Raw genomic sequence first — 16,212 nt, 5'->3', positions numbered from 1 at the left:
AACTTTCATTTCCAATTGTTAAAAAACCTACTATAATATGTATTATAATTTGAAATTTCTCTAAAGACTTTCAACTATATATAAGTTACAACAATTCATATCAGATTCTATTTATACAAAAAAAAAATAAGATGTCAAACCAAACTTCCGTAAATCATGTCTAAATAATTAGAGAAGATACTCAAGTGTTTTCATCAAATGAGCTTGAAACATCAAATCAATCAAACGGACTCTATGATAACAAACTATGTAGCATGGATACAGACACGAAGATACGTATAATATCTAAAATGTAGGATACGGAGATATAAATCTATATATTATATAATTATGAATTATATAAATTGACAATAAAGATTTATGTGCACAAGTATGTTCCAAATTATTTTTGGAGCAGAAAAATGTTTTTCATGACTGGTTCAAAAATATTTGTTTCTTATTTTTATAATCATAATGAAAATGTATTCAATAAGTTTGATTTTTTAGAAAATTAATGTATTTTTTCTTTTTAAAATTGTGTTAGAACCATACTAGAATTGTCAGAAATTCAACAAATATTTTTTGAATTGGACACTTCACGGATATGTGTCCTACAAGTGTCATACGAGTGTCGGTGTCCGATATGAGTATCCGACACTAACACGTCATTTAATAGAAGTGTCTGAGCTTCATAGATAACAAATGAAGAAAATAACAATTGATGTAGAGTGGACAATCTCATACTCTCTAATGTTTTGAAAACATGCACATGAAGAAGACAGACAAACTGGTCAAAATAGACGATCTTGTTCCACCAAACGTTCTTTAATTATCAAAAGATTTATACATTAGATAGTTTAGGAAACTTAACCAAGATTTTTTAAATCAATTATCATTTATGGTAATTATTCTAGACAAAAGGACAAATGGGGTAGGCGACCTTAAGTCCAAAATGCTCAATGTAGTCAAGAGTGAGTGCACCCTCAACCAATGTGTAAAAGATGATTCTTCCCTCTACCTTCTGAGGTATATAATGATGAATCCCGATTATGGCCATGATTCTACATTAATTAGCCTTGATGACTAATTAACTTAGAATCCCATGACCCATGCCCAAATGTCGTCTAAGCATAAGATTCAGAAACCGATCATCGCCATTATGAGTCGGTTATAGGACTATTACCCTACAAGCCCCCCCAGCCTCAAGTGTAGGTTGTTGAGGCTATTATAAGCGCTCCTTTATTGTTGCCTCATTCATCAACCGAATTTATGCACTTTAGAAATAAGCGAGCTTGCATTTATTACTTCTTTGGTATGCATCACTTCAATTGTCGCTTACACTGGCATATGCCCACGTGTCGCGCTTCCATTGGGAGACATTCAAAAAACAGTTTCCCACACCCACGTCTCTTCATTTTCCCGCTTGCCCCCTCTTCTTCCCTTCATAGTTTTGTGCTTTCTACAACTTTCTACCCATCTTGTACTTTCTACAACTTTCTACCCATCTTGTGCTTTCTATAACTTTCTACCCATCTCGCCTTCACCTCTTCTCCATTCATCTCGTACCGCTTTCCTTCTTTCTATCAATCTCGCTCCCAGGCCCTTGGATTTATCTGTTGTTGTGCTCCATATCCTTTATCGTTACTTGTCTTGTATGTGTTGCACGTAACTTTTGTTCATGGATTATTACTTTATGTATCCCTAGGTGAAACTTGACATTCATCGTGAAGTTTCTATGTTTACTTGTATAAAAAGAATCTGAAAATTGCGTCATGCTATCTCTGTGAGTCATACCCCTTCAAAAAAAAGATGTCATCCTTGTACCCTGTAAACCTGAAGAACCTATGTGCAAAGATTGTATAAATGAGCTCCACTTCTATTTCTTTTATGAAACGCTATTTACCAAGCTTGGCGTTTGACTACCACTTCACCCTTTTGAAAAAGAAACCTTACCACGAACGTTGTCCCTGCCCAACTTCATCCTAACAATTGGGCTTTTGTCCGAGCCTTTCATATTTTGTGTGAACAATTAGGCATTGTTCCGAGCTCCAATATGTTCTTTTATTGTTTTGAATATAAAACCTCAAAACGGACCTCTTGGGCCTCCGTTAGCGGTGTTAAGGGTCGACACTTTTATCTCTCTTCCAATCTTCATATAAATCTTTCAAAGGCAAATTTGTTAAAGTTCAAAAATCCGACCATAACCCTAACCTCTTAGACGAATTTTCTATGTATTGGTCGTCCCATCCTACATGTCAACCTTCTTGATCTCCTGAAGACCTTGACAGTACTAAATTAAGTGACTGCAAAAAACTTGATGACATAGGGATTGTCTTTGAAACTCCGATCCTTTTAAAGCTCGAGTACCGACCTAATGACTTAAAAGTTTACATTGGTACATTCTTCTACCGTTTTTCATTACTTCTTCTATCATATTTTGTCTGCTGACTCGTATTCTTTGTTTCAAACAACACCATGTTCTTAACCAAAACAGTGATGGCTCGTCGCACCCGAGGTGCCTCGACCAAATCCAACGCCAAACCTGTTGTGGCTGACTCTTAAAAACCACCACCATGCCTATCAAGAAGAAACGCCCTTCTGAAAGTCACCTACATGCCGACCCTATCGATTTGGAGGACACTTCCTCTCATCACCAAGGTTCTTATGCCGCAAAGTTGTCTAGAAAAGAAAATAAAGAAAAAGACAACACTCACCTTCTAACTGACCAACCCTCTTCTTGGTCCGAGTTGGTCTCCCTGTTTGACCGCATGGCGCATAGGCTGATGCAAAAAGATACTGAGGAAGCTCAAAAGTCACCCAAGGAGCGGGCAAGATTTTACAAATGTCCAAAGAGTTGCAAGCTGCTCGTTTAGAAATTTCACAGTATGACAACAAGGTAACCGAAATGGCTCAGGATAGAGATGATGCATTGGGCAAACTCCAAAGGACCATCGAGGATTATGTCCGACACCGCGAAGAACGTCAAGTTGCCAATCGAGCCTGAGAAGATACTAAGGCTATGTTGTAGAACAAAATATCCACCATAGATGTTGCCTTGGAAGTTGCGAAGGACGAGATTTCCAAGTCGTTTGTTGACGGCTTCAATGGTGCACTTGAACAATTTCAAGTTGTTCAACCTAACATTGACACCTCGGTATTCGATCCCTTCAAGAGTGTTGTTGATGGCAAGATTGTCGATGAGTGAGACCCAACTCAAGGTTCTTTCTCTTTTGAAAAACTCTTAATATATATTTATTTTGTAAATGTAGTCTTATCTCTTGTGACCTATGTTTGGCACTGAACTTATGTGATTTGTCAGCAAACAACTTGGACTTATCTTTTAATTATAATACTTGTACGCAATGACTCTCTTTTTGTGATCTCCTCTTAACAAACCACGCCTTTTTTAATAGAAAACGGAGTTTCTTGTGACTGCATGCGTTCTTATTCAACTCCTTCAAGTGCACCAATAAAAATACACACATTTACAAAGTCGATCTCTTCACGATCTTTTCTTGTGAAACCGTTAACTCTCTTCGATGATTTTCAGCGGACAAAATTTGATATGACTTATACAAGCAATCTCATGGATAATATGTTTTTGCCAAAGTATCTGTACCTTTAATTGTAGACCCAAATCATGTTTATAAATCTTCGTATCCTTCTTTTTATGGCTTGAGATTGGGCCTTTGTCTTGATTTTCTCAGCTGATAATAGACCGAGAGTAATGAACCGAGACTCTGCTCGGCAGCATGGAGGGTAAGAACCCTTCCATGGTTTTTAAGTGATCGAGCCTTCTGGCTCAGCACCATGGAGGATGAACACCCTTCCATGGTTTTATTGGGCTGAGCCTCTAACTCAGCACCATGGAGGGTGAACACCCTTCCATGGTTTTTAGTGAACCGAGCCTCTGGCTCGGCACCATAGAGGGTGAACACCTTTCCATGGTTTTTAGTGAGTTGAACCTCTGGCTCGGCACCATGAAGGGTGAACACCATTCCATGATTTTTTAGTGGACCGAGCCTTCTAGTTCGCACCATGGAGGGTGAACACCCTTCCATGGTTTTATTGGGTCGAGCCTCTAGCTCGGGACCATGGAGAGTGAACACCCTTCCATGGTTTTTGGTGAATCGAGCCTCTAGCTCAACATCATGGAAGGTGAACACCTTTCCATGGTTTTTAGTGGACCAAGCCTTCTAGCTCGACACCGTGGAGGGTGGACACCCTTCCATGGTTTTTTAAATGGATCGCTAATGGATAAATCCTTCTTTATAAAACAACATTCATGATAACGACATAAATATTATAAGTTTGACTCCACACATAAAGTAAATAAAAATGAAATTTTAAAACGCTTTAACATTTTAAATGTAATAAAACTGTAGGTTGGCTATATTCCATGTTCGTGGAATGTTCCCTCCATCCAAAGTGTTCAACCGGTACACTCCTTTCCTGATCACCACACGTATTCTGTAAGGTCCTCTCCATCTTGCTGCTAATTTGCTCTGCATATTTGCCTCTGTCCTTCTTAAAACGAGGTCTCCTTCACTGAACTTTCTCACGTGTATCTTCCTTAAGTGCTTCGTTTCTATCCTTCGTATCCAATTGCAAAAGTCTTCCTTCTTCCAACTATTCTTCTGAGAAATCTTCCGCCCTCTTAGAAATCATTTCTATTTCAATGGGCAATACAACATTGCCTCCATAGACTAATCCAAAAGGCGTATCTTTCGTAGTTGACTACACCGTAGTGTGGTACGACTAATAACTCTAAGCAACATTTCCACCTATCTGACTTTAGCCGCTCCTAGTTTTTTCTTCAAACCCTGCAGAATTACTTTGTTTGTCGCTTCCACCTGCCCATTAGATTGAGGGTTCTCCACCAATAAAAATAGTTGTCGAATACCCAACTCCTCATACATGAGTCTCATCTTTCGACTATCAAATTGCGTTCCATTGTCTGATATCAACTCCTTAGGTACCCCAAACCTGCACACTATTGACTTCCATACAAACTTGGAAACTTTTTCTGTTGTGATGATTGTTAAGGGCTTAGCTTCCACCCACTTCGTGAAATATTCAACAACCACCAAAATAAATTTGAATTGCCTTATTGATATAAGGAAAGGTTCCAAAATGTCAATCCCCCCATCTGAAAAAGGGCCATGGGGCGATTATAAAGTACAAATGCTCGGCCTGGAACTTTTATATCATTTGAATGCTTCTCACACTTATCACACTTATCACACTTCTTAACATATTTTAAGCAATCATCCCTAACTGTAGGCAAGAAAAAACTTGCTCTTAAAATCTTCACCGCCACAGATCGTCCTTCGATATGACTTCCACACACCCCCTCATGCACCTCATGCATTATCCTTTCTTTCTCAAGCTCGTTCACACATCAAAATAACGACATTGAGAACCCCTTCCTATACAAAATTCCCCAAATTAACTTGTATCTAGTTGCATTCTTTCTCAACACACCTTGTGCTTCTACATCTGTAGGCTCCTCTCCTTCTTAAAACTACTTTAAATACATATCCATCCAACTCTGCTTGTACTTACTTCCATCGTTTCTCCAATGGTCACACTGGGTGTTGCCAAACTTTCCTGTATGACCGAATGATGATTGTCTGATCTTTTGGTGTTTGCCAATTTGGACAACAAATATGCCTAAGCATTCTGCTCTCGAGGAACGTGTACCAATCCAAACTCTTCAAAATCGACCGCCATTGTCTGCACCTTCTCCAAGTATTTAGCTAAATGTGGATTCGTTGCCTGGGAATTTCCTGCCACTTGCTCAGTCACTAACTACGAATTGTTTCTTACCACCAACCTCCTTACTCTCATATCACATGCCAACCGCATCCCTGCCAACAAGGCCTCATACTTTGTCTGGTTATTGCTTGCTCTAAATGCGAATTTTAAGGATTTTTCTACTAGGACCCCATCTGATCCTTCCAAAAGTATTCCTACTCCTTTACCTTGCACATTCGATACTCCTTCTACTGACAAGATCCAACCTCCCGAGCTACATAACAAATTCTCGCCCGCCGAAGGTGCTAATTCAACCACAAAAATACATGGGGTCGGACCAAACCCATACCCTAAAAAAGGATTTCATATTATGATACTTCTACTGCCCATTTCATCATTCTTCCTGCCAAGTCCAACTTTTGCAAGACCTGCTTGACTGGTAGATCCGTTTCATAATAATTTGAAAATTTTGAAAATAGTACCTTAATCTTCTAACCGTGATTATAACGGCCAAAGCAGCCTTTTCTAACTTCATGGTGATGCCCACATTTCTTTCAACCTTTGAAAAGCTTCCTCACACTCCCTCGTACATGTGAATCGTCTGTTTCCCTTCAGACATTGGAAGAACGAAACTAATCTTTCACCTGCCTTCAGAATAAAATGCGATAATAACGTCATCCTTTCTGTCAACTGTTGTACTTCCTTTATGGACGTCGAACTCTGCATGTTAAGAATTGTCGCGCATTTCTCCAATTTCATCTCAATTCCCCTCTCGGTCAACATAAAGCCCAAAATTTTTCCTGCCTTTACCCCCAAAAACACATTTTTCAAGGTTCAACTTCAACTTATACTTGCCTAAGGTCTGGAAAAGCTCCCTCGGGTCTTGGACATGACTCTCAGCCTTTATGGACTTTACCACCATGTCATCCACATAAGCCTTCACATTCCTACCTACCATTCTACCCAGAATCCGATCCATCAACCGCTGATACGTCACCCCCACATTCTTCAAACCAAATGGTATCACCGTGTAACAAAAGTTTGATAAGGTTCCCATGAACGTTGTCTTATCCTCGTCCATAAGATGCATTCGAATTTGATTATAGCTAGAATACACATCCATAAAGCTTAACAATTCACAGGCCGAAACCCCATGTACTAACATATCAATGTTAGGTAATGGATAAGCATCTTTGGGACACGCCTTATTCAAATATGTGAAATCAGTACACATTCTCCCCTAGCCATTACTTTTCTGCACCAACACCATATTGGTTAGTCAAGAAGGTGTTAGAAAATATGGTCTTTAAACAAGAGGCGGGGTGAATTGTTTTTAAAGAATTTTCGAAAGCTTTTGAAGGTTTAATGAAATTTTGTGTATAAATCTAGAACATGAATCAAATTAGCTTAGAACATCAACAATTATACAGCAAAACAACAGAAAAACAATCGGTTGTTTCTTCGAAACAATCGGTTGTTTATATCACTTGAAATACCAAACAGCTTAAAACAGAATTTAAAGGAGTTCAGGGTAAGAGAGAATCACACAAACAGTTTATACTGGTTCACTCTTAAGCCAAGAGCTACATCCAGTCCCCAGAAACCACTAGGTAAACCACTATGTAATCAAACCAAATTACAAAAACACAACACACCAAAGTAGTGATCTTGAACCCCTCAAGAAACACACTACCTTTGGCAAACCACACCAAGAGTATTGATCTTGAACACCTAAAGAACACACAACACTCCTTGGCAACACAATACTAGAAATACAGTAGGTTTAGAAAGGATTACACCTTATCACAGTACAATCTGAATTGCATACAATTTCGATCCTATTCCACTCTCACTTGAAAATCTAAAGCTTGATGTGAATCTTGAAATCTCAAAAACAAATCTGTCAAACTGAATTTCTTAAAGTTGTTTCTTACATGTTTGAAAACATAAACAAATCATTTATATTTTCCAAAGATTGGTCAAAGCATTTAATGAAGGAGTGTATTCAGTTAGAAATCATTTAAAATAGATTCACCATTCAAAACTGAATTCTATTAGCATTTTCAAAGAAACAATCGGTTGAAATCACGAAACAACCGATTGTTTTGGTTTGATAATTAAGTCAACCAAACCAAACAACTTTCAACCTTTTTCAAAAAATCCTAAGAGTAAAACAACCAGTTGATTCGACAAAACAATAAGTTGTTTTTCACTTAGTTGGAAAAACATTTAATTTCAAAAAGGTTTTAATTCACATTAGTTTTAGATTCAACAAGGGAGTGGATCACACTTTATTCTACCCAGATCCCACTCAAACACAACAACAACACCGCCTTTTATCAAACATCTTGGATTTGGATTCTTAAAAGCATTTGATCAGTCTTGATCAACAAAAGGGTACTGGATTTCCCGAACATACCCTACACTCCTGAGTTTTTCTACCTCTTGATCTACTATTTGCCTTCTTTCCTCACCCAGTTTCCTTCTTCTCTGCACAATTGGTTTTTCCTTTGGGTTAATTGACAAACAATGGCACATAAAATATGTGTCTATTCCTAGCATGTCTTGTACTAACTATGCGAAAGCACCCACATAATCTTTTAAGCATTCTACCAATTATTTTTCTCTCTTTGCTCCCATATGGCTTCTAATCTTAAGAATCTGACCCTCACTTATTACTATCGATTTGAATTCCTCCGGTCGGCTGAGGTCTTTCCCCCTCATAATCCACCCTTTGTTCTATCTCTATCTCATCATCTATTCTCACCTCCCTCTTTATCTGCCAACATCTTTTTTTATTTTTTAAACTTCCCTCATAACACATTCGAGCTGCCCTCTGATCTACCCTTATGACTCCAATTACACCCCTATCAGTAGGATATTTCATCTTCATAAGAACTGACGATATTACTGCCCCTAACTTATTTATAGTTGGTCGTCCTAATAATATATTATATGAAGAAGGAGTGTTGACAACCATGTACACGATATAGATCGTCTTAGTCCCCTCTCCATCCCCCGAAGGTTATCTGAGCCTCTAAGTAGCCACACACTTGTACTGGTTCTCTTGAGAATCCTACCAACACTCCCTCATAAGGCTCCAACTCGTCCATCGATCCTCCCATAGCCACAAAAGCATCCCAAAATAGTACGTCTGCCGACAAACCTAGATCAACCAAAACCCTATGAATACATTGGCTTATCATGACAACTGATATAACCACAAGATTGTTCTCATGTGGAAAAACATCCTCCAAATCTTCTTTTGTAAAACTTAGGGTCAACATAGGAGTAGTTTCAGTTGCTTAGCACATTACAAACTAAGCATATCGTTTTCGATCCGCACTAGATAAACCTCCTCCTGAGAATCCACCTGCAATCATGTTTAGATCCCCCATCACCAATCTTTCATGCCTTTCTTCTCCCAGACACTCTCCTCCCTGCCTTCCCATCAGGTCTTTCTTCCGATCTTCACCTCCTCCACTTTCCTCACCCGTTTTTGCTTTAAAAACCTATAACAAACCTTTTTGTAATAACTCTTCAAAGTATAACACCATTTTGTGTCATGACCATATGATTTATGAAAACTGCACCAGGCATTTGTATTGTTCCCCAAACTCCTAGTAGTTATCTCATGAAAACGCAAGAGTCTGACCGTATTCACATCTTTGACAATATCCTTATGGGAAACTGCCAATTTTGGTGGGGCCTAATCAAATCTTCCTTCCCTTCTGTCGCTGTAAAGTCTTCCTCCTCCATAAGGGCCTCCACTTGGCCTCTAGTCCCTTCTAGTTTTAAGCGAACCTCTCCTGTTGTTGGTCGACAGAAACCCTATCATTGTTTTCTTCCCTTTTGTTCTCGTTCCATCTTCACTTCTTCTTTCCTCCTATTTCTTTTTTCTAGCAAACTCTTCTACTTTGATATATGACGCAACTTTTAAATTAATAGCCGCCATATCCTCTGGCTTTCTTTTCAACAGTGATTCCACCAATCCTCCTGACCGTAAACCTCTAATGAAAGCCTCCACACACATTACCTCATTAGGTTGAGGGATCTTAACCACTATCTCATTGAAACAACGCAAATATTTTTTCACCAACTCCCTTGAATTGTCTCACTTCGAACAAATTCGTTATTTTCGGTGGTTTTGACTTATTTCCCGCAAAATGGCTGACAAATAATCTAATGAAAACCTCCAACGATGTTACCGAGCCTTTTGGTAGATTGCTAAACCAATCCAGGGTTGTTCTTCCCAACATTTTACATCGAACTGACTCTAACCCTCCATAGATTAACATTTGTGCCCTAAAAGTTTTTATGTTGGCATTTCGATCTTGTTTTCCTGTAAATAATCCAATCTTGGGAAAAACATAATTTGCAGGAATGGGCTCATTCGAGATTTCCTCCGAGAATGATTGGAAATTTGGCTTTGCTTCCTCCACCATGCGTCCCCTTGCATTCCACCCATCCACCCGCCTTGTAGTTCCTCATTCCATCTTTGGAGTTATTCTTGCCCTCTCAACGTTTCCGCCATCTTCAACCTCATTTTCTCCTGTGTTCGCCTAAATTCTTCTGCACGCTCATCATTCTGCTTCCTCATTGCCTCCATCATCTCCATTAACACTTAAGTAGAATATGGAGGAATTCCACCATTTGAGGCTCCATTTGCCTCCTCCTCCACTGTAGCTCGCCTCGTTCCTCTCATCCTGGCTTACGTTCCGAATGTATGGCACGGGACTAGATTTACCAGTCCCACAATGGGTGCCAAATGTTCTAGACAAGAGGACAAAGGGGGTAGGCGACCTTAAGTCCAAAACACTCAATGTAGTCAAGAGTGAGTGCACCCTCAACCAATGTGTAAAAGATGATCCTTCCCACTAGAGACTTAAAGCAGAATGTTCAAACATGATTAAATTTCAGTATAAGCTTAACCAAATTGAAAGAAATCATTTTTTTGAACTAGTCCCACCAAGATTGATGACAAATAATAAAAAAATCTTCATAATAAAGAGGAACTTACTCTTTTTAAAAATTCGATCACTTAAAAATGATCTCTAAGTCCCAACTATAGCAAGGTGTGACCAGATTATGAAGAAATGAGGCTTGGAGAAAAAAAATTGAAAAGAAAATAGAAAATATTTTTTGTTTAAGAGAGAGAAATAATCGGGGAGAAAAACATCTTACAAGAATCAGAAAATTGAATCTAAAAATATGTTTATAGATATTCCTGAATAACCCTCAGATAAATTTACAAAATAGATCATCTTTCTATAAAATTGATTTGTCATCATCTACTAGACAAAATTCATTTTATTTTATTTAAAAGCACTATAAAATTTTCTTAGAATCATGCAACTGGTTTAGTTTGACCAGTTTCTGCTATGTACTTGAGATGCACATTAAGTAGTTTCAAACACGTATAGTTATAATCTTCTGTCATTCGGTTCAACTTTAATGACTGGTATGTACAAAGTTCAAACTCTTTAAGACTACAATCACACACAATAGCATAATTGAATCATTACTAGTGCTTAATTATTGTTCATATATCATCCTTCCAATTTGATCATTCTGTGATCCATTTCTTCAAATAGCCAGGTCAAATATCTTGAAGTACATTTAAAGCTTCAACAAGGTCCTACTTTGTTGTTGACTGAAAAAAAAAGTGCAAGTTATTTCAAATTTTGCATTTTCAGTTAAAAAAAATTAATGACTAGCTCCAACTTTGTGACCCAGTTGCAATAGACTGCATGAACAAACAACAATTTGATAGACTAAGCATAGGGGAAATTTTATCTCTTTGGTTTATGACAGTATAACTTCCCCTGCAGTCCCAATAATCTGTGCAGTCTCTTTTTCACCCTCTTTCACTTTCATGTTCCCTAGTGAAGTTTCATGATGATTCCACTAAATAAGCTGACCTTGAAAAGAGAGCATAAATTTATAGAAAAAAATGAAGTAAACTACATCTATGACATTTTCCTTTCAATAAACGAATATGATTTACATTTTTGACATTCTCTAAAAAAGAAGAAAAATTAAAACAAGAAGAAAAGTTTATAATGTAGTGAGATTAATGGCAAATCAAGAGACAAATACTCCTGATCTAGGCTTATATGAAAGATTTTGTTCTCCAAGTAAAAGTGCCTTCAGAATGGCCTCACATACGCCACTATAGTGCACAATCAAATGACCACCATCTGGAACTTCATGATACTGTATCCAAGGCAGCTTCTCTGTAACAAACCTTTGGATTTGAGAGGGCACTACCTTATCTTCATAGCCCTGCCAAATGTGAGCTGAACTTGTGTTCTGAGAGAATGGATTACTTAGCTTCAAAGGGTCAAATTCCCAGTTGCCAAAGGCCACCAGCCAATCATCCTTCAGAGTGTCAAAAACAACCTGTTCCCTTAATTTTTCCTGTAAGTGAGAACATATATACCAGCATCACAATTACCTCAAAGAGGTTTTTTCATGATCTTTTCGGATAAATTTCTAAAATAACAGTTAAAGAAGAAGAAAAAGTAAAATAAAATCAGTTTCTCTAGTGAGTTTGACTTAAGAATTAGTTTCCTGGAGTTGTCTTATTTAACTTCTTTAAAAGGTGATTTTAACTTATGCTAAACTAATTTTAGTTTTAGTTCATGAGAAAAATTTAATTTATTTTATCTTTTATCTTCTTCTCCAAACAAAATCTATCTATATTCACATAATAGAACAAGTGAAAGAAACATGTAACTTGCCTTGCTAAGCATTGGGAACCCAGGAATGGTTTCTAAGATATCTATATCTCTTTTGTTGAAGAAAGCTGGGTTTTTTTCTATGACAGAATTTGAAGGGAGCCACTTCTGAGTTACCCACCAGAGCAACAGTCTAGGAAAATATTTTGCAAGCAAGATGGCACACTTGATAAGTTTCCTCCTATAGTCCTTTTTTATCAGACTCTCAGGAAAGGAAGGCCATTGATAATTTATCACTGGGGCTATCATAGCTACACCTGCTAGCCTGCATCAATGTTTACCTTGTGGTGAAATTAACACTCCATTTCCAACATTAAAAAGGGGAAATTTTGACCATTATTTTCTGAGTTTATTTGTATTTTTCTTACAAATAATCACAAAATTGACTTTTTTTTCTGGAAAACAGAAAATAGTCAAACATGTGTTTAGAAATGTAATGTCATTTATTGTATTATTTGTGAAAACAAGAAGCATTTTCTGAAAACAAACATGTGTTTAGAAATTTATATTTTGAGGCTTGAAATTTGCCTGTTGGGGATGTAGTTCAAACAACTCCAGGTAGCACATGACCCCATAGAGACTCCAATCACATAAAATTTTGACCCTATCTGTAACTGATCAGCGAGCTCTTCAATGTCAAGTGCTTCACTTTTCAGTGAGCGTTTGGGGTTTGGCTCACTTTCTCCATACCCTGCTCGGTCATATTGCAGAATACATATACCCAGTTCATCAATCAGTTCCTGTAGAATTAGTGTTACTGTTATCTTAGCAGTCATGTTTAATAGGCACACAACAACTTCTATGCTTATCCAAGTTTATAGAGATGCTTCAAAACTTAGTGGGAAAAAAAAAGGGCTCAAATAAACACATCTTCTTTGTATACTATATAACCAGAACACCTATATGTCTAATGATTTGCCATTAGTATTTTGAATTGTTGATTCATTGTGAGATGACAGAACCAATAATTCATTATGTAAATGGATTTTTCTGTTCTAATACTCCATCAATATTTATCAAAAATTAGATCAAGTGACAAAGATATTGTTGAGAAAAGGACAACTTTTTCCACTTGAGATGGTTGTTGCTAACTTCTCCAATAACGCTCAGGGGCACAGAAAACGGAGTCAGTCACTGCATTTTGAATCTACTCTACTTGTTTTCCCCACAGTTTATTTCAATCAAGCATGTTGTTTAGCACTGTTGATAGCTTACTGTTCTTTACCTGGTATGCTAATTAGATCTAAATCTACTCATCCAACATAACATGTCTACTGTTTTCAAATCAACACAAGCAAGTTTTGTAAAGAGAGATTGAGGTAAGCGTATATACTTGGGGTGCCAAAAAGTTCATGTCTTTGGAGCTTCCGAAGCCATGTACAATGATGATGATGTGTTTTGCTTGGTCCTTGGGGACACCCTTTTCTCTATAAGCAAGGTATCTTCCATCTCTGAGTCTGACTCTTGGTGAAACTTGAACACCATCTGGTGAATCATTGTCTTTTGGAGGGGGGAGTTGAGTACCCTGGTAAAACATTCCCAGAAGACCTATGAGTAACACTTTTGCTGCTCTAGAAACCATCCCTATAGGAGTAGAGGGTAGATCTAGGACACATTACAATGATCACATAGATGTGCTGGAACATGAAAAAGGTAAAAAAGTGAGAACATGCTTACCTGTCACAAACTGCATATGTTCTCTGTAAGAAATTGAGGTGTTTCAAATTTTCAAATCAATGGTTTATAGGTGCTTGTGTTAGTTTCCTCTGTCTTTTGACTTGTAGATCTTGGCTAGCCTTCATGCATCACTGGGGATATGAATGAATTTGACTGCCTTATATGGAATTTTGTGCATTTTGACTTTCTTTAACCCCATTGGTCTTTTGAATGTGGTGGAGAGAAACTGAAAATTAAGACAAAAAAAAAGTTTGAAATTTGAATGGAAAAGAAAATGAAAGAGGTACTTTTATTATCAGAAGCTAACTTTTTTTCCCTCTTCAACTAAATAACAGAAAGTGTAGTGTTGTTTTGCAATTTTTACTGAGTAAGTAATGCACTGATGATCTAAAAGGATATTACATTATTATCTAATCACAAACTATCATGTATAAAATATTCTAATAATTATTTTTAGAAATTAAACTCATTTTCAATAGATTGTTTATAATTAATATGGTGTTAAAAGAATATGCTGATTCCTGGTTTTTACTTTGGTGAATATACTCTTTCCAATGTTCTATTAGACAGCAGCATTTTTCTGGTTCCTCTCCCTGTTGTTAACATACTACTGTGGTTGGAACATTTCATGTTGAGTTTGCAAACAGGCTCACAGGGATGTAATCTAATTGGCTCTTGACAGCATTGTCAGGTTTTTCAGAAATGTAATTTTTCTCTCACAGTAAATTTATCTTTATTCTTTTTCTCTTTTTTTTTACATTTTCCTCTTTAAAAGATTTTGCTTTAAATCAGAATCAGAACCCATGGTCATTTTTGGAAAGATGTTATATGTGGGAAATTTTCCACATGTAGTAGTAGCCACCTACCATGATACTATGGAAAGAAATCAATTCTCTCCTCCAATGATTTATTTCTTTATGAAATCAATTATGTCCTTAAATGTTTTAATTTTTTTTACTAGTATTATGTTGACAATTTTGGATCATATTGTAATTAGAAAGAAAAATATTTTTTATTAAAATAAAATAATTTTAGAATTACATTATATCATATTACATATGTAAATTATTTTATTGTGTATTTATTAAAATAACATTTTATTTTTTAACTATAGTTGGAGATCCCGATTAGAAATTAGAACATTTCATAATATATAAGTGTGTGCAAACCTCACCTCATGAGTCGATTTTATGGGATTGAATTAGGCTTAAAGTCCACTTCTTAATATGGTATCAGAGTCATTTCGAGTTTAGAGTCTTTCATAGTATATAAGTGAGTGCAAATCTCACCCCTTACCCCATAAGTCGGCTTTGGATCAGATTGTAATTAAAAAGAAAAATAACATTTTATTTTTTAACTGTTGTGATTTCATGATTTATGTATGGATAAAATATCTTCACTTATTTGACAGTAAAAACTACATTTTTTTTTATCTTTTGAAACATTTGTTTTATGGTGTTGAAACTTTTGAAACATGTAAGTATTTTATTTTATAACTCAATATATTTATTATTTAAAAAATATCTCTGGCCATATCAAAGCTGACCACATAAAATATGAGGATTGTATCTGAGGTCATCACTGTTCCCACACTTACATCATAGTTTTGGGGTTTATACCAAAATGTTTAGAATATTCTTGGTAAGCTATTAGGATAAGTTAGTGAGAACAATTTCATTAGAGCATCTATGTTTTGTTTGCGTCTGTGTTTGTCTGTGTCCTTGCAAGTTTCAACTCAATAAGCCAAACTCCAAACTTACTTTTTGGAACAATTGCTTAATTTGCAACACTTTTTTTCGTGCAAGTTATTATTTTGTGAAAAGTGACGTTAAAGAAATCCGATACTAATAAATTGTTAACAAATCTATATAAAAATTAAGAAGTTGCTCTCGATTGAACCTTGACTGCATAACTTTTGGCTCTGAAATTTGCTGCTATATTGTACTAAGAAAACATTTGAAAGATTATTTTGATAGAGTGACTTTGAAGTTCAATGGTTTACAAAGGAAAATATTTTATTTTATTTAAATAAAATTGGCTCGTGTTTAATTCACTACAA

General features: G+C 36.5%; 1 protein-coding gene across 4 annotated transcripts; it reads right to left on the bottom strand.

Annotated features, from left to right (window-relative positions):
* Positions 1 to 11,690: 11,690 nt before the first annotated feature.
* LOC137828667 (uncharacterized) lies at positions 11,691 to 14,301 on the bottom strand. Of its 4 annotated transcripts, none has more exons than XM_068635357.1 (5): positions 14,154 to 14,301; positions 13,810 to 14,024; positions 13,005 to 13,216; positions 12,480 to 12,741; positions 11,691 to 12,156 (listed from the first exon to the last, which is right to left on the bottom strand). In XM_068635357.1, the coding sequence occupies exons 1-5, from the start codon at positions 14,167 to 14,169 to the stop codon at positions 11,821 to 11,823; spliced, it is 1,041 nt and encodes a 346-aa protein (XP_068491458.1). In that variant the 5' UTR covers positions 14,170 to 14,301; the 3' UTR covers positions 11,691 to 11,820. The 4 variants fall into 4 exon arrangements, with proteins under 4 accessions (XP_068491458.1, XP_068491452.1, XP_068491466.1 ...); XM_068635351.1 differs by having other exon boundaries at positions 13,810 to 14,060; positions 14,154 to 14,294; XM_068635365.1 differs by having other exon boundaries at positions 13,810 to 14,001; positions 14,154 to 14,289.
* Positions 14,302 to 16,212: the final 1,911 nt, after the last annotated feature.

The sequence above is a fragment of the Phaseolus vulgaris genome, chromosome 11, assembly GCF_000499845.2.
Source record: "Phaseolus vulgaris cultivar G19833 chromosome 11, P. vulgaris v2.0, whole genome shotgun sequence".
Classification (NCBI taxonomy): domain Eukaryota; kingdom Viridiplantae; phylum Streptophyta; class Magnoliopsida; order Fabales; family Fabaceae; genus Phaseolus; species Phaseolus vulgaris.
Note: the sequence above shows the minus strand (reverse complement) of the source record. Positions and strands in the feature narration are given on the sequence as shown.